The following is a 22,464-nucleotide window of genomic DNA, read 5'->3' as shown; positions in this document are numbered from 1 at the left end:
ATCGTGGGGTTGTCGACGCCCACGATATGTTCTCATTCGCTGTCGCAGCTCCCTGTCTTTCATGCTGCAACCTAGTTCGTGGCACCTCCCCGGACGGGTGGATTTGGACTTCAATCTATGCCCTTCCCCCTGGTCGGTTGTTCCCGAGATTTATAGGGGAAGAAAGTCCGAGATCACGGCTACCCGAGATGCGAGCTGCCAGACCGAAGGATTTCCTGGTGCCTGGATGGGACGCTATCTTTGCTGGCGGCCCCAATGTTTGACAACCAGGGGAGCGTGCCCCACCGGCCACATGCCTCGGCCTTCCTTCTACGCCGTTTGTCTACTTTTTCCTCGTGCGGAGATATTGGTCGCATGTTCGTGCGAGGTCACGCGAACCCACTCCCTCATCCCTCTCTGGCATCATCTTCATATGGCACGACTACAAGACCCACCTGCGTGGGCAAATTGATGTTGCGTTTCCTCGAGCCGCGATGTCGGTGGCGGCGGCGGCCAGGGTCCGGGCCACTTCCCGAAAGGCCAAACGGTTCCAAGCGCTCACGAAGTCGTCCTGAGCTGCCCCGAGATATCCCAGCACGGCCGGGGCGGCGCCGGAGCGCGTGACTCGTTCTCGGCTCGGGCGGCCCGCGTAGAAGGCTAGAGTTGTTCGATTCGGCGACGACAACGAGGTAGCTGTGGTACTGGTGAGGATTTTTAAGCCTTATGGAAAGATAAAAAGCCCGTCGATCCGTCGCGTCGTAGTGCGGCTTGGCTTGGAAGGTATATATCCAGATCATTTCTAGGTGTGATGTTGTCTATCCCGTACCTCGCTGATGACATAGGCGAGGGCAGCAACGTGACTTGCGCGGTTATCGAAGAGGATGCAGCAAAATTGACCAAGATCTGGACGTCCACCATGCTCTACAAAGAGCCTACTTTCCACAGCTATTCGAGGCTCGTATCTAGCCTCGGCCACGGAGTGATCCACCTCGGCCATCGGCGGACTCGAGGCGGCGAAACAGACTCAGGTGGCCGGGTGGCCGGTTGGCGCGTCAGATATGAGGGAGCTCGGGTGGTAGGCAATGGTGCTGACTGGGCAACGAGGGCGAGCTATGCCGTTGGGCTGAACTTCTAAGGGAATGTCGTGGTGGGGGTCTGATATTTGGGGTATCGAGGGGCTGGGCGACGTGGGGGCGCAAATAAGGACATCGGAGGGTTACTGAGATCGGGGGAAGACTTGGGCTCTGAGCTCGGGCTCGGGCTCGCTCTATCTTTCGACGCTTTGCCGGATTTGAGCCTGTCGAGGGAAGCCAAGGCTGGCCTTCGAGTAAGCTGTTGTAATTTCTACACCTCGAGGATTTGTCTCTGGTCTGTATTCAGTCACTTTTGTGGCGGCTGACTTTCCCACAAACCCCAAGTGTGGCTAGTCTCGTGAAGATTCTCTTCCTTTCCACGAGGCCCTTCATCAATGATGGCCCTTGGCCGTTCGCGCATGGAGGATAGGAGAAAAAGAAATCTTGTCGTTTCTCAGCCAGAAGACGATGGAACAACAACCGAAATGTGAAACTGGCGTAGCCTGGGAAGGATTCGCATGCCGCGCAATCATGGCTGCCTGTGCTCGGGGCCAAAGACTACCCAGCACGCAACCACGCCTCTAGCCTTGTTGGCTAACGGGGCTAACCAGAGGCATTGGCACTATCCCGGGACCTTTCCAGGGTCTACCGGGCCGCCGCGGTGCTACCCCCGTTGGTATCGGTCAAAGTTCTTGGCTCTAACTCTCGTTCGAAGCAAAGCTACCTTGAGCACGTATTTCCATCGTCACTATTTCAGAGAGCCGGGACGCTACCAGACTTGCTGCTCTGGCAGACGGGTATTTATGTCGGGCCTCTCGTCCCTCAAGACGGCGTGCCCGGAGAAGGCAGCCATCTATCATCACACCAGCAGACAAGTCACACCGAATATGTTCGCATCCACTCTCACCTCGGTGCCGCTACTCTGCGCCGCCGGCGCGCTGGCTCAGACCCTGGCCGGCACGACGCCCAGCACCGGCAAGAACCCCGGTGCGCGTTAATCACGGGGCAGGATCGCCGTGGCTGTCCCAGTGCTCGTCTTTGGAGTCGTGGTCGTGTTTGTGTTGTAAAAGTGCAATATCTGGCATCTAGGCAGCCATGTTGTGGGTTTTCTTTTCGCTCGTTTTTCTTTTTTAGAATAATAAATACCTCTGCTGGAAGGACGCTCGCAAATCTAGAGATCGGAAATCTCTGGGTGGGAAATAATTTGTTTCGTACAATTGCTGTGGTTGAACTGCGTCTGAGAAAAAGAAGTCTGGCTACTGGGAGAAGGGCTTTGCGAGCCCTTATTATAGATGCAGACCAATGGGTGCGGACGAGGTTGTCCATTCGGCAGCAGGGTGGGGTAGATATGATGTGATGTGTTACGCGCCATCACCGCCAGATGGACGGCCATCCCACCAAACCAACAAGACCGCACGCTCCCCATGGCCATGAATCTCTTACGGAGGGCTAGGGATGCAGCTACCCTCAAGGCCGACGAGAGCCGCCACGAGGAGACCACTTCATGGGTGAACCGTGACCTGGTGCCCCTGCCGCCATCGCGGCGGACATGGGGGTGGTTCAATTTCTTCGGTGCCCAGTCGCTGTAAGTTTTTACGGATCGGGAGGCATCCGAGTCTGGACACCACGGCGGGGCATAAGTAGCAGTCGACTGACAGCAAACCTCCTCAGGGGCGCCCTCAACATGTCGTCGTGGCAATTGCCAAACGCCTTTCTCACCCAAGGCCTGTCGGTCGGCCAAGCCATGGCCATCGTCGTGGTTTCGCGCCTGATCGTCTCGGCGTTTGCCTGTGTCGTCGGCTGGTGCGGGCTGACCTGGCACGTCGGCTTCACGGTGCAGAACCGGTTCACTTGGGGGATGCGGGGTTCCTACATCCCCCTGCTCCAGCGCAGCCTGCTCAACTTCATTTGGACCGCGCTTCAGTGCTGGAATGGAGGCAAACTTGTCACGTGAGTGGTCGCTGGGCAATGCGAATAGGGGCGATCATGGCTGACGGCTCCGCGCTGCGGCTACCAGTGTTGCCCTGACGGCACTATGGCCTTCGTTTCACAACCTTCCAAACACCCTCCCGGAGAGCATGCCAACCACGACGTCCGAGATGGTGGGCTTCGCCGTCTTCTGGATCCTTTCGGTCCCTTTCCTATTTATCCGACCGGAACGATTCAAGAAGCCATTCTTCGTTTCCAGCCTCGGCTGCGGCGTCGGCATGATATGCATGATGATCTGGGCCCTAGCTGCCGCCGGGGGAGTCGGCCCCGTCTTTTATAAAGCCGTGGACGTGCCCGCTTCGTCTCGCTGGAGCGTCTCGTGGCTGATAATGGCCGGCCTGAACCAGGCCATCGGCGGCGTTGCCGCCGGCATTGCAAACGAGAGCGACTTTTCCCGGTACTCCAACTCTGCGCTCGGCTTCGTACTGGGTACCGTCTCGGTGCAGTGGGTTGTCGGTATCTTTGTCGCGCTCGGTGGCCTGGTGACGACGGCCGCATGCCAGGTGTTGTACGGCAAGATATACTGGAATCCTCCCGACCTGATGTTGGTTATTATAGACAGTGAGTGGCTTGAATTTAGTCGGACTACCTACCACGAACGGCGACAAACAGTCTATACTAACGGCTCAACCACTTCCTGCAGACGGCAACGGCTCGTCGGGCTCTCGTGCCGGTGTCTTCTTCCTCGCTCTCGCATTCACCTTTGCAATCCTATTCCAGAACGTGTGCGGCAACGCGGTAGCCGGCGGCATCGACCTGGCCGGCGTCTTCCCCCGCTACGTCGATATCCGCCGGGGCGCAATCATCACGTTCGTCGCCGCCTGGGTCCTGCAGCCGTGGCAGCTCATCAACCGCGCCGCCACCTTCATCAACGTCCTGTCGTCCTTTTCCGTCTTTCTCGCCCCGCTCCTGGGCGTCATGATTTGCGACTACTTCTTCGTGCGCCGCCAGCGGGTCAAGCTGAGCCACCTCTACCGCCCACGAGGTTCCGACTACTGGTTCACGCATGGCTTCAACCCGCGTGTCATCCCCTGCTGGGTTGCCGGATGGATCCCCACCATCGGCGGCCTCGTCGCAACCGTCGGCGGGTACTCAAACGCCCCGGATGCCCTATTTCAGCTGTACTACGCTGCTTTTTTCATTGGCCTCAGCATCTCGTTTACCCTCTTCTTGATCGTGAACATGTTGTTTCCCCCGCCCGGTTCGGGTGAGTTTGACCCCTACGACGACTGGGCCACATTTACGCCCAAGGAGGCGGCCAGGCTGGGTATTGTGCCGAACGAGAATGCAGAGGAGCTGGTGCACACAAGACTTGGCCAGTCTGGATATGACAAGAGTCGGAGACAAGCGGTTGCGGTCAACAAGGAGATGCACCCGGAAGCGGTTGGGACCGTGTCAGTTCCTGTGGAGGTGCCTGAGAAAGTGGCAGATAAGTAGTAGTCCTGAAGGTGACCTGTAGCTATCAGAAAGGTCCCTGGGGCGTTTGGGTAATATCCACGTCTTCACAATCAAACTTGTCAGTGTCTCGGCCATTCTCAGCCAGTGGACTACTCGCAAGAGTAGCTTGCTGCCGCTCGCGTGTCGCCCTTCCCGTCGTACTTGGCACGCTTAGGATGGCTACATAGCACACGTTCCCACAGAAGACCATCCGCGTCGGGCTCTGTCTGAGCCAGAAGCATGTCTGGCTTCTTGCCCTCCTCGACCCAGCCTTTCAGCGCCTGGAACACGGTATGGGGGAACAGCCCTCCTGGGCCTTGGCCGCAGTGATCGACACCGGGTGCTTCAAAATAACGTAGGTACTCGTCCGCGTGCTTGTGGTCGAATGCCGCAACTTCCTCGTAATAGCGCCGAGTTTGGTTGAAGGGTATAACGGTATCAGATAGCCCGTGCCATATGAGCAGCTTGCCGCCGGCCTTGCGCAGGCCGGACAGGTCGGGGTCGGCGGTGCGAATAGCCGAATCGTATAGCTGCCGGCTTTTTTTCAGCAGCCGCGCCAGCTCGGCCGTTGTGACTTTGGTAATGTCGACGGGCTGGTTGGTCTCGTAGAGGAAATACTGCAGCCACTGCAGATATATCACAAACGGAGCTGGCTTGCAAACGGGTTCGCCAGTTGAATAGTCGCACTCGGTCCTGGCTATCACGAAGTCGCCACCGGCAATGCCGATGCCATCCCATATTCTCTTCTCATTTCCGTCCTCATCTATCTCCTTCCAGCCACCCCAGACCGTCACGGCGATATCGGCGCCTTTCTCGGACAGCTTCAGCTTTTTGCCGAGCTCGGCGCATTCGAACTCGGCCCCGACGACTGTGCGAGGGTCGAATGTGTCGAGGCACATATCGGGGTCCGAGATGATCCCGTCTTCGACGCCGTCCAGGCCATCGCAGGCGGCCACGGCACGCCGCCTGAACTCGGCCATTTCGCAAGGCGGGGGCGCGTAGGCGAGCTCGGCCATACGCACCTGGCCTCGGAGCATCGTGACCAGAAACTCGGTCCAGTACGCGGCGGGAGCCGCGGAAAGATATCCGTCGTAGAGGTGCGGGTACCTCTGGGCGAGCATCAAGGCCTGGCGGCCTCCGGTCGAACATCCGATAAAGTACGAACGGTCGACCTCGCGGTTATAAAACTGCGCCGAAACACTCTTGCCGATGGCTGCCGCGTCAGCTAGGGACACGCTGGCAAAGTTCTGCAGGGCGTTCAGGTTGACATTGCCTTCGCTCGCAAGCGCCCAGGTCTGCGGGTCCTCGAAGTTCTCCACGGTGTGCCCTCCGTCCGTCGTGGCGACAGAGTAGCCCGAGGCGACGGCACCAACGGAGCTGCCGAGAAAGCCCGTCATGAATCCGCCGCCGCCGGCGCCGACAAACTGGCCGTTCCAGGGCACAACATTGTCGTCCATCGGCAACCAGACCTGCGTGAGGATGCGGTCGTGCGTGCCGGGGTGGGTGTAAGAGAGCGTGACGTTGCAGAAACTCAGGGGAACGGCTGGGGACAGAAAAGGCCCTGGGAAAAGGACTCGGGGAATCGACATAGTAAAGTTGGTGACCCAGTTGGCCTCAACGCCGAGGAATTCGGCGCCGCGTAGGGTCGGGAAAGGGATGGAGCTGGCCGCGCAGGGCCCCAGGCCCGGCACGCCCATCGCAAGGCTCGCAAGAGGGTCCATCTTGTTGGGCACGTTTATGATATCTTTCGTTGCGGATCGGTCTCGCCGATGTTGGGGTCGAGGACGATGGGATCACTGTGAACTTGTAAAAGGCCATGGGCGGGGTTCGGGCAGTCGTGATGCCCCGATCTTACTCCCAGGCTCCATTTTTTCTGCAGATGCTAGGCCATGTCAGCATGGGAGTGCATCCATCGTCGCTGGTGTCTGGTTCTCCGCGCTCGCCGTCCCTGTGGTCTTGGCACGCCCTTCGTGATGTAGCCTAGTGGAGCCAAGGCCTCTCTAAGCCGACCTTCAGCCGAGCCCTTGGGGTTAGGGTAGAGCGAGGTCACGGTTTGTTTTGTGACTCAGCATGAAATCTTCCAGAAAAAAAGCCAGGCTTGGTGAAGCCGGGAGATCTCATCCCACCGGGCTGTCAGCTAGCTGCTCGAACACACTCAGGGAATGCCTGATAGTGCGGCTCTGTTCTGCGGCGGAACCAGAACGGACTTGGTCCGACGCCTGCGCCGCGGGCATGACATTTCAGCTTCAGATTCCGCCCCAGCTGGGGCTGCCCTCTTGGCCAGCTGATCTTATTGAGCTGCTCCGACATTTAACAATCGCTTGCTCCCTGGGCGCACTCGGGGTCTCTGCCACGGGCATCCTGGCACTTCTCTCCGCCGTATCGTACAGACTTTACTTGCACCCTTTGTCGGGCATTCCGGGGCCGCGACTGGCCGCCATCTCCAACATTTGGTATGCGCGCCAGGTGTGCGCAGGACGACTTCTGCAGGTCGGGAAGGAGATACATGACAAATTCGGTCCCATTGTTCGTGTAGGGCCCAATGAGATCTGGCTGAACTCGGAGGACGCACATCGCGAGATATATGGTACGAAGTTCTACCCTCCTTCAACTAGGAGGCTTGCCTCCACTCAAGTAATTCTCTCCCTTGTTGACAGACATTCGCCACAGGCTTGGGCAGTGGGTTCGGAAAGTCGGATTTCTACGTAGCCACGGCGCTGCAGAAGCCGAAGTTAGACTGGCGCCTCCGGCCGCACTATTCCGACACTCTCGATCTCCTCTCAGAGTATGATGCGCAGCGCTACCGCCAACAGCGGCGTCTCATCGGCCCCGTCTATCAGGCTGCCAACCTGCGCAAGTTTGAGCTGGCGGTTGATCAAGTCCTCGGTGAGGCTGTTACCAGGATAAACGAGCTCGACGGCGCAGCGATCGATCTCAAGGAGTGGATGCATATCATCACCGTCGAGTGCCTGAGCTCGATCGTGCTCTCATGGTCGCCGGGATACCTTCGCCTAGGATCGGATGGAGGGTCGAGTGCTTTTAGCTACAGAGGGTGGAAACGCAAGACAATTTTTGGGCTCTTTCCTCTCGTTGCCATCCTCGAAACACTGTCCAAGGCTGTAGGACGCGCATTCGCAGATCTCTGGGGGTTAACGTTCAAGGCGCCCAAAGGCCTCCGCCTCTTCTTTCCGGTAAGTCCCTTTTGACTTGTTAAAATTCTCGATCCGCCTCCCATCATCCACCATCCACCAATCAATTGACACTCTGCAGGCGGTCCAACGGAAAATCAAGACCCGAATGCGGAATTTTGATGCAAAGAAGCAGCAGAAGAATGTTCACGAAGATCTGATGGCGGACCTGGTAAAACTCCATAAAGAGCGGCCCGACTTCACGGCAACCTACCTGCATCGAATGGCCATCACGAACTTCGGAGCTGGCCATGAAACGATGTGCTCGGCACTCACTGCCGCCATGGCCATGCTTGGCAGTTCCCCGGATGTCCAGGACAGAGTGTTGAGGGATCAGCAAGGCCTCGCAGATGCGGGCAACGGCAATTGGAGCCCTGCGCCATATACTGTCGCGGCAGTCAAGGAGGCGCAGCGGCTGTATCCCGTGATCGGCATGTCGCTCCCGCGCGAGGTGCCGGTTGGAGGCACGCACCTGCACGGCGTATTTCTTCCGGCGGGCACGACGGTTGGCATCAACCCTGTGTCGCTGCACCGCAACGAGCAGATATTCGGACCAGACGCCCACCTCTTCAACCCCGAGCGCTGGCTGGACCCGGCGAAGAGCAGGGCCATGGACAGGTGCAATCTGACATGGGGCGGCGGTGCGCGGACGTGCCCTGGGAGACATCTGGCCGAGTTGATTTTGTACAGGACCGTCGCCCGTCTGATCTTGGGGTTCGAGGTGACTTGCGACATGCCTGTCGACGAAGATGTTTGCTTCTACTTCATGGCCATGCTGACTGGCGTCAAGGCCCGATTCCGCGCCAGGAAATGATGGATTGAAGGACATGTCGTGGTGTAATGCCAAGCAGTTTCCTAGGACGCGCACGATCAACGACTTTCCGTCCACTCGAGTTCCTGACTAAGCCATATTCAAGCGCCCCTTTTACGGTGGGTCCCACTCACCGCCGGGTCTGATTCGGGCCGCGAAACAACCGCCTGAAGTCAGCACTGTTCCAGAAAGGCCAGCTGGCTCAACGTCGGGTCCCCAACCCGCCTCCCCCTTTCGACACGCGGAGACTTCGACGCCGTCACTCCTCTGTCCCATCAATTGTCTGCCACTGTCTGCGGACCTCGGTACCTCATACAGCCTCCCAGCCCTCCCTGGTCCCCTGAGCCCATCTTCTCCCGTTCCGGATGCAGCCGCTAGCGAGGTAGTGAGGCCTCTCACGTGCCACCCCGAGCGAAGCCCACGCCTTGCTCTCCGGCCCAGCACGTGAGACACCGGGCAGCCACAGCTGCAGCCCGGCCCACCTGCCCGTGCCTACCCGCCGGTGCCTGGTGACGGGACTACACCACCCAAGCCGCCGCCGCTGCTGCCAGCAGCCGCTGCAGCTGCAACCATGTCGCTGCGGATACGCAAGCGCCTGGTCGCCACCACGGCCATGCAGGCCGCCTGCCTGAAAGCGGCCGCCAACATCACCGCCCAGGTCGCCACCATCTGGAAGCTGGGGCCGGGCCCCGGACACCCGGCCGCGCTGGACTGGGGCCGCGTCGCCGAGTTCTCCTTCTACGGCTTCGTCAGCGCTGGTCTCGGCTTCCCCTGGCAACACTGGCTTGAGTACCACTTCCCAACAAAGACCACGCCCGCCGCCGCCGCCACCCACGGCGCCGCCGTCGGCAGCTGGATCAAGGGGGTGCCGGGTCAACAGCCACAGCCTCAGGTCCACGACGGCCACGACCCGGATGACCCAGAAAAAAAGCAACCCCCGTCTGCCCGGGGACGGCCCCCACCGTCGCCAGATGTGCAGCAGCAACCGAGCGCCCAAGCCCCGCTAACGCCTGGGAGCGGCGGGGTGGCCTCAAGCTCGGCCACCGCGAGCATCAGCTGGCTAAACGTCACCTACAAGCTCGTGCTCGACCAAACGCTATGGCTGCTCTTTACCACCACCATCTTCCTCATCTTCACAAACGTGCTACGGGTGCCATCTGGCGAAGTATTGTTCCAGGTCTGGAAGGAGAAAACTTGGTACATTATCAAAGCTGCCTGGCACGTCTGGCCCCTGGTCGCGATTTGCAACTTTGCCTTCGTGCCCGTCGACTACCGCGTGCTCGTCGCCGCCTGTGTCGGCTTCGCATGGAACGTTTTTCTAAGCCTCATTACCATGTCAAACGGCTAAAAGGAACACACGATCATCTTGCTTCATAATTCCCTCCCATTTCACTCGCGAGCACTCGCCGTCTCCTAGCCGTGTCGTCCTTTCCTCTTGTAGCGGTGCCTGCTTGCGGATTTAGCTGTCTTAGCACATTACCTAGCGACCTGCCTACCTACCTAGATACCTGAATAGATTTCTTATGAACATACCTCGCAAAAGCTTCATCCTATGCTCGGGTCTTTATCAGCCCGTCGCAGTCCCAAATGACGCACCTAGGCACATGTTTATTCCCATTTCATGAATACTTGAGGTGTTACGTTTATCCCTTGTACTCTCTTTCCTGCAAGCTAAATATTGCATAGTAGTATTATTATCCATACGCTGTTGTATATATGTCAACCTCGGTCCTTCTGCTTTGTCAAACCCCTGAACTGCCCGGGGCCTAAGCTGAAAACCGGGGTCTGCTGTTATCGGTCCCCGCTACCGTATTGAATGGGGGCAGTCCGCATATTTCATTCGACTGTGGTTCAGGGTCCCAGCACGAGAGCATCTTTTGTAATCATTATAGTGTAAAGAAAAAATCGTACAAGGAAAAACTTAAAACAAGGTGCTGGTACGCAGTTGTGCTGGCACGTCTCGGGGGCGAGGGTGGTTGCGGCGCATTTTGGGTGCGTTGTAGTGTCATACCCCCCGGTGGTGTTTTCGTGAGGCGGGGTCCGATGTTGGTCGGCCATCCCGCCGGCTCTTTGAACGTTCGGCTCCGGTAGGTGGGCGACTTGTGTTCCCTTTATGTTGGTGGCGCCGCTGGGGTCGCTTCTGGCTTGGGAATGCCCTCTTCTTGTGTTCGTGCCCTCTTTCGACGGTGGAGGCGTGAAGGTGATTGTTATCGTGGTTGTTGGTGCGTTCCTTGGCTCGAGTTAGGCGCTGTTTTCCCTCTATTGTTGCCGGCGCCGGAATGGTATGTGCCCACCTTACCTTTCAGCAGCAGCTCGGGCACGCCTCACAATTAGCACCAGGCTCGACTATATAATCATAGACCTAGGCCGTCCTCCCAATCCTCATTCGATTGATCCCTCAACGCAAGGGGGGCTCAGCTCCTGACACTGATCGCGAACCATATATTCCCGCTGATTACGAGCCAGATCCTTAACACCAAGAATATCCCGTTAATACATCCGGCCAGGTGTCGATCCTACCAGCCTTCCTGATTATCCCTTCAGGTCTCACCATCCCGCAGCCAGTCAATCATGGCGTCAAACACACTACAGGGAACCAAAGTTTCTTCTACACTTTCCCCTCCCCTCTTAACTCCAGCCCGTTTTAAGCGTAACTATCACCTTAATATTAACAAGCGTCATCTGTTTGGGTAACTCAGGGCGAGATCAGTAGCGAGCTGCTCTCCCGAGACTATATCATCAACACCGCAAACTAGTGGTACGGCCGGGAAACCCGTCCGAAAGTCAAGAAGTCTCTCCGATATTTCAAGCGCGAACTCGACAAGGCCAAAAACGAGAGCGATGGAGAGCTCTCAATGCATCGCGAGAAGATTATGGAATTGGAGAGAGGGCCGCCCTACTGCTACGAGCAGGAGGTCGCCGCCTGTGGCTCTCTCACCATCACCAAGCAACGACAGCTGCAACCAGTTATTAACCGGATCAGCCAGGTAACCGCAACGAGGCAAGCGTACCTATGGTCACTCAGGGTCTCGAATGCGAGTCTCGAATTGCTTAAAGAGGGGATGGGCAATGTGAGTAAAGCTCGGAGATACGAACCCGTATCCTCTCGGAAAGGGAGCCGCGGTTCAGGGCTGAAAAGCCAAAGCTTTAGCGCCGCTTTAACTAACAACACCTTTCCTAAGTCGTGTACGAGTTTTAATAACCTACTCATTTAACAAAACCCAGTCTCATTACTGAAACCTTGGGCTGAAATGCATTTCTACGCAAAGGTGATAAGGGCAAAGAAATGTACTGCTATAGAGCGACGTGGAATCGGGGAATAGGAGCCTACTACGGCAGTGACGTTATGCTAATTTCTGGACTTTTGCTAAGGCTTTATCAACGTTAAAAAAGGGGGAAAGTGGAAGTGAAAGTTGCGGAGTGAAGTGGCTTTATGTAAGGGGGACGTGCCAGAGTACCGCTACATAGACCAAAAGATCCAACAGTTCAATCACTTCGTGATTGAACCCTCTGGCACCACAGTATATCAAGCCCCGAAGCCCCTGTAGCCAACGCTTCAGGCAACCCCGTTACAATTTAAACCTAAGGTTTTGTGAGAACCAGTCGCATTTAAATTTATATCCCTTTTTCCACTACAAGGTGCTAGTACATTATCTAGCTACATCGGTGCTCGTGATGAGGCTGAAAGAATTGCAACAAATAATTAAACCAAGAACCAGTCGTCAATGCATAGCATGAGACAAACTCCCCTCTAAATATTCCGCAAAGATGCTAACCTCCTCCCTCATATATTTTGATGGACGGAGGGCAATAATGGTAAGGAAATATGCAATAACCAGACTCGTCTAACCCATAAAGCCACACCCTTGATTTACTTCCCAGCATGATCCTTAAAAATCCCAGAGGGTTCCGAAAGCATGAAGCCCCGCTGCAAGTGTGGAAACCCTGGTTAGCAGAAGCCCCTTCGCAAGCCAAGGACGCTGGTGCTAATAATGCTGTTCGCCGAGCTTACCTGCGTGACAGCCCTGCATCATCTCGTCGTTGCCCTGCTTGTTGGAGGTGATGAAGATGACCTCGGCCCCAAAGTTGTCCCAGGTCTCTTTGAGCAGCTTGACGCTATCGGGCCTGCCCCCGCGCTTCTTGGAGTCCCATAGGATCATCCGCTCCGGCTCGATGTGCTTGTAGATCAGGCCTGTGATGGTCGGCCCGAACGTCGCCTCCTGGTCGGAGCCTATCCAGATGAGGAACCAGTCCGGGTTCTGGATGCAGGTGGAGAGCGCGGCGCCGATCCCGGTGCCGGTGCATACGCGGATTCCTCGCTTGAACATGGCGGATGCGTGCCCGACGCCGGCTGTACGTTCGTTGTCGGAGGTTAGCGTGCCCCTCCATCTTGTAGAGGCTCGGCGTTTTGCATAAGGACCTACCAAACTTCAGCTCTCTTGTCCATATTTTCTTGGGAGGATCCATCACCAGGCCCTTGGTAAAGTCGCCCTGCACACCGCATATCATGTAGTGGTGTGTGGACTTGCGCCCTTCGCTTATGATGCCGAAAGCGTGGTATTCCATGACGGACGTGCGGCTGATCCTGCCAAGGAGGCCTTGCTGCATCCCGCGCTCGAACTTGAGGATGGCAACTTTGGGAGATGGCTGGAAAGGCAAAGCTGTTAGTACTGGCCTGTGAGATTATTCAACGGGTTTGCTTACAATTTCAACCTCGATGGGCACCTCTCGAAGTGTGATCCACGGAAGAAGGACGCTTGCGAGTGAACGGGTTGTTAGCAAGGCGTTGGCGCTCCAAGATAAGGTCCAAAAACTCACAATATCGTCATAAAGATAGCAAACCAAAGTTCCTGGGCGCTTAGCAGAGTGTGGGCATCCATTCTCCACTCCCTCGACGTGACATCGTATGTGTTGCCCAGAATGACGAATGCCCATGTGGCCTAGCATTTTGGAGGTTGAGAAGGTTAGCTCAGTAAGAGAAAGGAGCGAGGATGGCATAGATACCACATGGGATGTACTAACCGCAAGACCCAGCCAACCAATGAATCGATGATAGCTCTCAAACGTATTGTGATGGTAGCTTGATTGGATAGGCGCACGTCAGCCACTGTTTTGATGTGACGGACGATGCTGGACTTGAATAGGTCTGGAAGTTGACTCACTTGCGAACCCAGGGGAAGGCACTGAGGATGGAGACGATGACGAAAACGTTGGTCACGATGCCGGTTGCGATCACGGATTTGTGCTGAATCGGGATCTTGATCAGGATGTCGACCGTCTTGAAGACCAGCCAGCTAGTGTTTTTTAGATGTAGGGGTTAGACAAGGTCTGGACCGCGGAATGGTGTGTCATTCGGTGGCACGTACCTGGCACCGGAGAGGGCGCAGCCTGAATGGATCCCACCGACGTGCTGCAGAGACGAGGTGACAGCAAGCTTCAGACCGGTAGGCGCCCACTGCATATGACGAGGCGTTAGCTGATGTGATTCAAGTAAGACTTGGCGATGGGTAAGATATGCAAGGCGACACGCGTATCCGACATACCCCGCGAAGGCCGTGAATCAACACAAAGTAGAGAAGCCGCAGGAACAGCTCGTTGCGCATCATGATGGCGAACAGCAGATTCCCCAGGACCAGAGCGCCTAGGTGATTCTTGGCGTAGGGGAACCGGCCGAGGGCGGCCATGATGATGCCGACCAGGTTGAGCGACACGACGAAGGTGAAGAAGCGGCGGTAGGCGTTGTACCAGAGCTGGAACCGGATCCATCTGCTGATCTTGGGCTTCTTGCCCTTGCCCTGCGCGGGCTTCCCGGGAGAGGCCATGGGCTTCTCGAGCGGCGGGGACGGCGGCGGCGGCGGCGGGGTGCTAGCCTGGTTCGTAGCGGCCGCGGCGGTAGACTCGACCGACAGAATGGGCCAGCCCCTCTGCTGGCGGAGTAGCGAGAGCGACGGCACGCTCGAGAGAGGCGTGATTCCTTCGTGGATGGGCGAGACGGGCAAGGGCATGGACGTCTCGATGTGCATGACCTTGCCGAGCCTCTTGTCGGCGGCGCGAGCGGCGGGGCTCGGGACGGACAGGGCGAGCGTGGTCTGGCTGCTTCTGTCAAAGAGCCCCTTCTCCGCGTCGTCGAGGTCCTGGCTGCCGTTCTGACCGCTGCGCAGCGTGGCGGGCGCCTCGCCGGGGGACGGTGTGTGCCATGGCGTAGACATGACGGGCGATGGGCAACGAGGGCCTTGTCGAAGGGGAAGGAGGTGTAATGTAAGCAGGATGTTGAGCCCTATAAATCTCCTTGAGGGCCAGCAAAACGAGTGAGTGAGTGGACGCCGCTTATGCAGAGGAAGGATACACACGCGCGACGCACTCGCGAGCCAGGGACGCCCCGAACTAGACACCGGTGGCCGTTGGCTAGCTAGTTATTTTGGGATCACCAGGCTGCCCCTGAATAAAGGCGGACCTCGAACATTTAAGCCTCCACAGAGCGGGTGCTACCACCAGCCCGCTCCCCGTGGGGGAAGGGGGAAGGGTGGTTGTGCCGCTTGGCCGCCATCTATCGTCATCGTCCTATCCTTCTCCTTGATACCGCCCCCCCCCTCTCGGTCGGGATACCGGAGCGGCATAGCCTACCCGGGGGCGCCCGGGTAGCACCACTATCTGCCCAGCCAGGGGAGGAGGCATAGAGACATGGTCCGAGGGCGAGTCGTGGTCGCCAGATGCAGGTGAGCGCCAGGCGGCCAGGCGCCGCCCATCACAGATTAGCAGGCCGCCTCCGAGGTCCCAAGTCGCCTCATCGGTTCTAAAGTCCCGAAGCTGGCAAATAAGCTCATCCAGTGGAGCACAGGCCAAGCATATGGCGGCAGTGTAGCAGTAGCCCGACTGGCAGGTCCGAAGTAATATCGATGTAACCTTTAACCGCGGGCTGGGGCCTGTCGGCGGCAGAGGAACACCACGGGGTGTATGCATGACGGGTGGATGGACTGGTGGGCAATTCCCACGCTGACAGGTTCCTCTGTCGGCCGGAAGGGGTGTTGGGTCAGATAGTCGGATGGCGAGTGCTGGCCGCGAGATTCGTGTAGGTGGAGCGCGAGGTATCGCCGAGGGGCCCCAAGACTGCCGATCATGTCGACGGAGACGGCGAAGAATAGCCACTGATAGCATACATAAGATGTCTGGGTGGCCTATAGCGGACACGTGGGGTCGGTTAGATATGCCGCGGTCCAGCTCGCAGCTCCAGAGGGCCAGGCGCGCATTTTCCTTGGTGGCTAGTGCAGCGAGACGGGTGGCAGAGCCGTTTGTAGACATTTGCAGCCAGATTGCGTGCCCACCCAGCGTTTCCCGTCTGCAAGCGAGGGCCACATTGTCGGGCACATGTTAGCTGGCAGCGGTGGCTCCGCCCTCGGGAGTCAGCGGCCACGGCATTCGACAAAGGCATTTTTGCAGGCTGCCTGTGCCGGGACGCCCACGACGAGGCGTGCCCTCACGTCTGTTGTGTTCGGCTTCCGCTCCATGGCTCCGGCAAAATCCCCACACAACCAGTCAGCTCTTATTTAGCCAAATTTACCCCGGATTCCCCAGGCGGAAGCATGGCCGCTTTCGTATCAGAAAGAAATGGCAGTCCTGGCGAGACTCGCCCACATCGCCCTGGCGCCGCGTGACGTAGGACAAGGGTGACTGTCATGGCTTGATAGCTGCGGCTGCCTGCGTTTTCTGAGACCTTTCATTTAGAAACGAGGAAGCGCGTGGAACATCAGCGACCTACCTGGTCCTGACCGACGACCAATTCGCCAGCGAAGCACCTGTTAGTTCCTTGGTAGGGGCGAGAGCTGGCCAGAAGCACGGGGAGTCAAGGCCGAGGAGAAAAGAGTGGACGCCATCGAAGCCTCAATGGCGGTAAAACGATGGTGCCGATGCACGACTCGGCAAGACGCATGAGGATAGGTTGGGACTAACGCACAGGTCGGGGGTGCGGGCCAGTGCCATGAACGAGTTTGGAACCGCCATGCCTAGCGGTCGGCAACCCCCACGCCGTCGGCCCTTCTCAGAATCCGGCGCCGCGGAAGACAAGCCTTCTGGCCACTACTACACACCTCCATCTCCTGCCAAGCCACGGGTTCCCTCTTGTACTGGCACTGTAATATCGATCACAGCCCGCAACGAGAAAAAGAAGCACACCACACAAAATAGGCTTGACCGTGGCGGCCTGATAGCGAGGCCTCGAACCGAACCTACTCGGCCCTGATTCCGGCCTTGGATTTGGGCACCGACAAGAATGGGATGCTCTTTCTTGGCTTATTGTGCGCCGTCGATCTTTCCAAACTGCACTGCCATCTAGCATACCCCTGCATCCTTCCCGAACTCTTGGGTCTTGGCTCAGTCGAAGTAGACGGCGCTTTCGGGTGGTCAAGGTCGTGGGATCCGCCTTGGGCAGCCCCACCCCGGGCACAATCAAGCCATCAGCTGCTGGTGTCGTACAGTGGGCCATGACCGTACTTTTTTTCAGTGAAGGTCCCCGATTACCAGCCATGATCCGATGATGGCAACGCAAGCAGGATGTGGGCTAAGGCAATGGCAGCCGCTCTCCCGTTTCTGCACACAACTGCCAAAGCGCCGAGCCGCAACTTCGGACCACTGACACTCACGGGCCGCCTTCAATATTGGAATTCGAATCAAAACTTGATGCAGCAAGACACTAGATGACGGCACTAGAAAACTGAAAAAAAAAACCCCCCGCCCATGTCGGCGGACAGGCTTACCAGTTCCGTTCCGGACGCTTTCTGATCAGTAGTGAATAGCTTGCACCTGGTCTAAGAATATCTCTTTCCTAGCACGGCAGCCTATCCACGCCAAGGAGTGGGGATAGACGGGCCGGGCTTTCATTTTTGTGGCGCAGCTGCCAGCTGCTTGCACAAGACGTTCCGAAAATCTGGAAAGACCCGTTAGCAGTGACATCGGTTATCGTGCGTACCCCTTCAGACAGCCACCCTTTCCTACCGTAATATCAGTTTAGCTTTAATGTCTACCAAGATTCAGGCTCACGAGGGAGAAGCATTGTATGTCACACACCCTGTTGAATGTTAGGACGCAAGCAAAAAAAAATAAAGGGCTAATGGAGATGATTCATACACTCGCTTCATTATCTGTCGCTCATACTTCAGGTGTTATTGGAGTAGAGATATGTGCTTCAGGCTCTAGGTGGTTATCCAGTAGCACCAGGCCTCAAGCGAAGGTTGTGTTTGATTTTTGAATTCTGTGTTTAAACAACGAACATAACCCTTACACCCGTTTGTTCTATGTAAACATGTAGTTGGCCCTATAACGGATAAGCGGTACAAAATAGGTTCTATTGTAGGCTTATCTAGACCTTTGTAGAGAAGGAAGAAGGGGGCTCGCGGCCTGGGGCCTCGTGCCTTTGTATCTACATTGATACCCCCACACCCCTGCCGTTGCCGGCGGGTGCTCGGTAAGCATCTCCCTGGCGCAGCACCGGTGCGGAGCACCAGGTGCCCGTGCAGATCTCCCGCGCCAAGGCCTGGAACAGTGTGCCGGCCTTTGGTGATAGCCTCCTTTGTGGCAGGCCTTTAGTTGACAGAGCAGTAGAGATATCTCGCTTGGTCGACCGAATTTCAGCCAGGAGAAGGGAGGATCGCCCCCGCCGCAAGTGGTACGGGGCTGGACTAGAACTGTTGTTTGCTGCATTGAGCAATAGTTCCTTTCACCAACTTTCGTATCCGAGCCCAAAGCTTTGTGGCTACAATATTTCTTCCAGTGTATAGCCACTCACCATCGACTCTATAATTATAGAAATTAAGAACATGGTTCTTACTTTGTACGGGTGGATAAGGGTTTCCGAAGTTTTCAGGAGGAGCATAGCTCCCTAACGGGGAAACAGAAAATCATAAAACGGTAAGGCTTGAGGCGGTAATGTCCTGGGGGACTGGATGTTTACGCGATCCTCTCGTACAAGATAGAATAGGAAAGAGATAAAAACAATTATCGGACTAACTTCGGGCACGTATTACCAGGTAAACACCCAGCCACGAACCTGTGCGTTCATGCGTCATGGGATTTCCACGAATGCGGTCTTAAGTACTTGTACTGAGCCAAGCCATCATGCAAGGGGTCTCTCATGCAGCACCCCGCGAATATACGTGGCCTAAGACCCACCGGCGCTGGATTTTCTACCTGAGAATAGACCTGAGACGGGAGAAAGCTGCCAGCTGCACGGAACCGTGATGCGTGTCTACGTCTGGGCACCCGATGGATTTTGTGCGGCCCGGAAAGACTCCCGCTTTCCCGTCAGCGCCCTCAAGCTCTAAAACTGGACTGGGAATGTTCGGGCTGTGTCTAGTCACGGCCAGCTTTTCTGTTGCTCTTTTATCTTGGTTGATAAAGCTAGGCTTGGAGCCGAGCCAAAGGATTTACGAAGGTGGCAAGAGAAAGAGGGCAGCAAAACCATGGTGCGCGGACTCGCTTATCTGCAAGTGGGAATAGACGGCAGAATTGCCTGTTGTTCTTGTTCAGGAGATGGGTTGTGGTTGAGAGGCTGTCGACATCTGGACCGGCCAGGCACGCCATATGTTTACGGCGGCGAGCAAACGCAAAGAAAGGACAGAAAAACAGCATGGCCTGACCCTTCTCCCCTCGGTACCGCACATCCGCTTCGCGGGAGTCAGTACCGCCGCGAAGGTGTCCTGCTGGGTCAGGCGACACAAACGGCAGATGTGCCTCCGAAGTGCCAAGCAGTTGGGTCTCTGCACCAGTGGTGCTGATACACGGCCAGCGGTACAGTAGCCCCTTGACAGTTTTGACTTCTATCCTTCCGTTCCAAGGAAACGCCATCCCGCCTGGGCTCCAAGCCGGCGCTGCCTGTCTTGGAAGCTCCCAAAGCAAGCTCCAGCTTGCACAGCTACGGCTGCTCGCGGAGCGTTCCGAAGCCAAGCAAAATTTATCAATGATGAGGTCGATTGCCAACGATGCCCCAACCGCGCTGGGCCAGGGGCTGTGCTCCATTCATGTGGGGTGTCGTGTTTTCGCACCCCATTGATTGAATCGCTCCTGCTTGTGTTGATCAGCTAAGTTAATGCTTCCTGCCCACCAGAACCAAGCCCGCGTCATCTTGCGTCGAGCTCTCCCTCGCTTCGCCCCAGCATACACGCACCCACCTCACCCACCTCACACCCACCCAGTGGCCAGGCCAGCCCCAATGATAGCGTCAGACGACCCGCCAGCGGCTCGGATCGCCCGCGATGCCGAGCTGGTGTACAACTACCACCGCATGGACATGCCCCTCCGCCCCGCCGACGCCATCTTCTGCCTCTGCAGCCTCGACCTGCGCGTCGCCGAGCGTGCCACCCAGCTCCTGCTCGACGGCCTCGCCGGGCCCGACGGCCCTCTCATCTTCTCGGGAGGCAGCGGCAAGCTGACAGAGGGCCGCTTCGCCCAGCCCGAGGCCGAGGTCTTCGCCGCCGTGGCCCGCCGCATGGGCGTCCCCGAGTCCCGCATCCTCGTCGAGCCGCGCTCCACAAACACGGGCGAGAACGTGCGCTTCACGCGGGAGCTGCTGCGCCGCCGCGGCCTGAGCCCGCGCAGCTTCGTGCTGGTGCAGAAGCCCTACATGGAGCGCCGCACCTACGCTACCTTTTGCAAGCAGTGGCACCCAGCAGCCGCATCCGCGTCCCAGTCGGTGGCGGGGGACGGTGAAGGGGAGCAGCAGCAGCCCGAATTCACCGTCACGTCGCCGCAAATGCCCTTCGCCGAGTACCCGGATGCGGATAATCCGCGAGATTTGGTGATCGACATCATGGTCGGCGACCTCGTACGAATCCGGACCTATCCGGCTCTTGGCTTTCAAATCCCCCAGGATATTCCTGCAGAGGTGTGGGAAGCTGGGCAACGATTGATAGCAGCCGGGTTCGACGGACACCTGCCGTGAGTCTGAACCAGCCGCCGTCGTTGCTGACTCTGGACTCTTTTGCCTTTATCCGAATGTTCTTTGGGATGTGTCTGGCGCCTTCTCCTTCTGCTCGTGCTTCCGCCCCCTCTCGGTGCGCTGTCTTCTCGATCACGATCCTAGCACAGGGGCTAGGTAGTTAGTGACTCTGTGCGATTGGTTCGGCGAGACTCGGCAATATCATCCCAAGTCCACGACATGAGTAGTCTCGATCGCACTTAGACCGGCTGCCGAGTTTGCACCGTCAGAGTTGGGCTGGCTCGGCTTTGGCATTGAGGTTTCCAAACGCGCGAAGCGACGTATGTGCGGCGTGCAGGGTCCCACCATGGCGTCTTCCCGACTGGCCCGAGACTGTGTATGTAGGGGGGAGAGGCCGCGCAGAAGTGCCCGCCTCGTCATCAGACGACGTTTGAGCTCAAGCGTCGGCCAAACTCCGATAACCACTCACCAATTGCCACTCCCCGCAGCGAGGCTGTTCATGCTGTCTGGCCCGCCCAATTACGTCCTCTGCGCGGACATGTTCGACAAGAAGACTCGGGTGTGACGTGCGCTACATCCAAGTCACATGCCAGATGTCGATTCTTGGGCGACCCTCTCTTGCATCAACTCCACAGGCCTGAAGCGAGACATCTCAGCTTCCGGACGCCGGTCGTTCTGCCTCAAACCACACCGGGCCTTCACCGCGAGCTGGTTTTGCCGACGCGCTCTCCGGCCTCCCACTGAACCACATCTCGCAAACGCCATCGTTGACGGTCCTGGCGCGAAGCCATCATGTTCGGCAGTTATGTCCTGGGCAGAGCGAAAGCAGAATATATCCTAGCCCGCTGCCTGGTATTCATATTCACCTACTTCGGGCTGCTCTGTGGCGGCTACTTTATTGTCGCAGCTACGTACGGCGGCATCCCCTGCATCACACACCCAGTCTCGATAGCCATCGAGGTCATCGCCGCCGTCGAGCTGCTATGGTTTCTCTTCGCGTACATGCCATTCCGCAAGCTGGCACAGCGCAACACCACGACAGATTGTACCCTCCTACAGCCGGAACCGCTGAACAGAGCAGAGCGCGCCGCCTTCTTCGCAAAATGCATGTCGCTCGTCCCAGACATGGAATACTTCATCCGCAAGTGGGTGCAAAATGCGCACCTCGACGACGTCCGCCGCGACAACGTTAAAGACTGGCTGCTCTGGGGCCTCTTTGACCGCGAGGGGCCTCCGGGAGAGGATGATGAGGAGCTTGAGCAGTACATCAGCCAGGCCGAAGCTCGTCTGGGCTATCCAATTCGGAAAGGTAGGGGAGAGTGCGAAGCCATCAGGCTGAGCTTCGACCCAGTCAAAATGAATCATCGCAGCCTCTTCTTCTACCTTATCATCTGGTGCATAGACCACTTCACCGCCGTCTTCCTGTACCTGATGGGATTCCGGCACTATCGCCAGAAGCGGTCCAAGTTCTTTCGCCAGTTCCCCCCACGGCCCCTGGCTCTCCTGGCGCCCAAGCAGGCGGCGGCGCCCGGCCACCTGAGCTTCTGGGCTAGACCACACCGATCCGTCACCCGCAGACCCGTCATCTTCATACATGGCGTCGGCGTCGGTCTATTCCCCTATATGCAGTTCTTTCGCTCCATCCCGCGCGACGTCGGCATCCTCGCCGTGGAGATGATGCCCATCGCGGGGCGCCTGTGCGAGGCGATGCCGAGTGCGAACAACATCGTCGCCTCCATCGCCGCCGCGCTCGACCAGCTGGGCCCCGACTTCGACGACTGCGTGCTCGTTGCCAACAGCTACGGCACCTTCATGACCACGCCGCTGCTGCTCTCGCCCGCCGTGAGCCCAAAGATCAGCTCCCTCGTCCTCGCCGACCCCGTCGCGTTCCTGCTGCACCTCCCCGACGTGGCCTACAACTTCACCCGCCGGCGGCCCCGCAAGTACCGCGGCGACGAGTGGCAGATGCACCTGGTGGCCCGCGACCCCATGATCGCCCACACCCTCGGCCGCCGCCTCAGCTGGCGCGAGCACATCCTCTGGCGCGAGCTGCTCCTCACC

The 22,464-nt window shown here is 57.6% G+C and overlaps 12 protein-coding genes across 13 annotated transcripts in view; 8 read left to right on the top strand and 4 right to left on the bottom strand.

The window, feature by feature from the left end:
- Positions 1 to 407: 407 nt before the first annotated feature.
- On the bottom strand, positions 408 to 976 carry GGTG_05839 (hypothetical protein; the record flags this gene model as incomplete). Its single annotated transcript, XM_009223650.1, has 2 exons — positions 408 to 636; positions 916 to 976. The coding sequence occupies 2 exons, from the start codon at positions 974 to 976 to the stop codon at positions 422 to 424; spliced, it is 276 nt and encodes a 91-aa protein (XP_009221914.1). The 3' UTR covers positions 408 to 421.
- Positions 977 to 1,855: 879 nt separating this feature from the next.
- On the top strand, positions 1,856 to 2,050 carry GGTG_05838 (hypothetical protein; the record flags this gene model as incomplete). Its single annotated transcript, XM_009223649.1, has 1 exon — positions 1,856 to 2,050. One exon carries the CDS (start codon positions 1,856 to 1,858, stop codon positions 2,048 to 2,050), a length of 195 nt encoding a protein of 64 aa, XP_009221913.1.
- Positions 2,051 to 2,456: 406 nt separating this feature from the next.
- Positions 2,457 to 4,580, top strand: GGTG_05837. Of its 2 annotated transcripts, XM_009223647.1 has the most exons (4): positions 2,457 to 2,637; positions 2,724 to 3,002; positions 3,070 to 3,602; positions 3,685 to 4,580. In XM_009223647.1, the coding sequence occupies exons 1-4, from the start codon at positions 2,477 to 2,479 to the stop codon at positions 4,476 to 4,478; spliced, it is 1,767 nt and encodes a 588-aa protein (XP_009221911.1). In that variant the 5' UTR covers positions 2,457 to 2,476; the 3' UTR covers positions 4,479 to 4,580. The 2 variants fall into 2 exon arrangements, with proteins under 2 accessions (XP_009221911.1, XP_009221912.1); XM_009223648.1 differs by lacking the exon at positions 2,457 to 2,637 and having other exon boundaries at positions 2,657 to 3,002.
- Positions 3,568 to 6,407, bottom strand: GGTG_05836 (hypothetical protein). The gene has a single exon (XM_009223646.1). The coding sequence runs from the start codon at positions 6,197 to 6,199 to the stop codon at positions 4,589 to 4,591; it is 1,611 nt and encodes a 536-aa protein (XP_009221910.1). The 5' UTR covers positions 6,200 to 6,407; the 3' UTR covers positions 3,568 to 4,588.
- Positions 6,408 to 6,710: 303 nt separating this feature from the next.
- On the top strand, positions 6,711 to 8,480 carry GGTG_05835 (hypothetical protein; the record flags this gene model as incomplete). The annotated part of the gene is made up of 3 exons (XM_009223645.1): positions 6,711 to 7,065; positions 7,149 to 7,669; positions 7,749 to 8,480. 3 exons carry the CDS (start codon positions 6,711 to 6,713, stop codon positions 8,478 to 8,480), a joined length of 1,608 nt encoding a protein of 535 aa, XP_009221909.1.
- Positions 8,481 to 9,048: 568 nt separating this feature from the next.
- Positions 9,049 to 10,027, top strand: GGTG_05834 (hypothetical protein; the record flags this gene model as incomplete). The annotated part of the gene is made up of 1 exon (XM_009223644.1): positions 9,049 to 10,027. The coding sequence occupies one exon, from the start codon at positions 9,049 to 9,051 to the stop codon at positions 9,823 to 9,825; it is 777 nt and encodes a 258-aa protein (XP_009221908.1). The 3' UTR covers positions 9,826 to 10,027.
- Positions 10,028 to 10,756: 729 nt separating this feature from the next.
- GGTG_05833 (hypothetical protein) lies at positions 10,757 to 11,714 on the top strand (the record flags this gene model as incomplete). Its single annotated transcript, XM_009223643.1, has 3 exons — positions 10,757 to 10,759; positions 11,234 to 11,548; positions 11,703 to 11,714. The coding sequence occupies 3 exons, from the start codon at positions 10,757 to 10,759 to the stop codon at positions 11,712 to 11,714; spliced, it is 330 nt and encodes a 109-aa protein (XP_009221907.1).
- Positions 11,715 to 12,229: 515 nt separating this feature from the next.
- On the bottom strand, positions 12,230 to 14,686 carry GGTG_05832 (hypothetical protein; the record flags this gene model as incomplete). Its single annotated transcript, XM_009223642.1, has 9 exons — positions 12,230 to 12,405; positions 12,490 to 12,828; positions 12,902 to 13,124; positions 13,182 to 13,233; positions 13,296 to 13,417; positions 13,500 to 13,557; positions 13,640 to 13,771; positions 13,844 to 13,932; positions 14,021 to 14,686. 9 exons carry the CDS (start codon positions 14,684 to 14,686, stop codon positions 12,368 to 12,370), a joined length of 1,719 nt encoding a protein of 572 aa, XP_009221906.1. The 3' UTR covers positions 12,230 to 12,367.
- Positions 14,687 to 16,082: 1,396 nt separating this feature from the next.
- Positions 16,083 to 16,713, top strand: GGTG_05831 (hypothetical protein; the record flags this gene model as incomplete). The annotated part of the gene is made up of 2 exons (XM_009223641.1): positions 16,083 to 16,141; positions 16,449 to 16,713. The coding sequence occupies 2 exons, from the start codon at positions 16,083 to 16,085 to the stop codon at positions 16,711 to 16,713; spliced, it is 324 nt and encodes a 107-aa protein (XP_009221905.1).
- A 949-nt stretch (positions 16,714 to 17,662) lies between these two features.
- Positions 17,663 to 18,535, bottom strand: GGTG_05830 (hypothetical protein; the record flags this gene model as incomplete). The annotated part of the gene is made up of 4 exons (XM_009223640.1): positions 17,663 to 17,784; positions 17,910 to 18,164; positions 18,256 to 18,348; positions 18,517 to 18,535. The coding sequence occupies 4 exons, from the start codon at positions 18,533 to 18,535 to the stop codon at positions 17,663 to 17,665; spliced, it is 489 nt and encodes a 162-aa protein (XP_009221904.1).
- A 997-nt stretch (positions 18,536 to 19,532) lies between these two features.
- Positions 19,533 to 20,968, top strand: GGTG_05829 (hypothetical protein; the record flags this gene model as incomplete). The annotated part of the gene is made up of 3 exons (XM_009223639.1): positions 19,533 to 20,402; positions 20,647 to 20,723; positions 20,892 to 20,968. Exons 1-3 carry the CDS (start codon positions 19,555 to 19,557, stop codon positions 20,966 to 20,968), a joined length of 1,002 nt encoding a protein of 333 aa, XP_009221903.1. The 5' UTR covers positions 19,533 to 19,554.
- Positions 20,969 to 21,195: 227 nt separating this feature from the next.
- Positions 21,196 to 22,464, top strand: part of GGTG_05828 (hypothetical protein) — a gene marked incomplete at its 5' end in the record, with an annotated part of 3,672 nt that continues 2,403 nt past the window's right edge. The window contains one exon of the mRNA XM_009223638.1: positions 21,196 to 22,377. Within this exon, the coding sequence (XP_009221902.1) occupies positions 21,196 to 22,377 (1,182 nt within the window). The remainder of the gene's footprint in view (positions 22,378 to 22,464) is intronic.

The sequence above is a fragment of the Gaeumannomyces tritici genome (assembly GCF_000145635.1).
Source record: "Gaeumannomyces tritici R3-111a-1 unplaced genomic scaffold supercont2.3, whole genome shotgun sequence".
Classification (NCBI taxonomy): domain Eukaryota; kingdom Fungi; phylum Ascomycota; class Sordariomycetes; order Magnaporthales; family Magnaporthaceae; genus Gaeumannomyces; species Gaeumannomyces tritici.
Note: the sequence above shows the minus strand (reverse complement) of the source record. Positions and strands in the feature narration are given on the sequence as shown.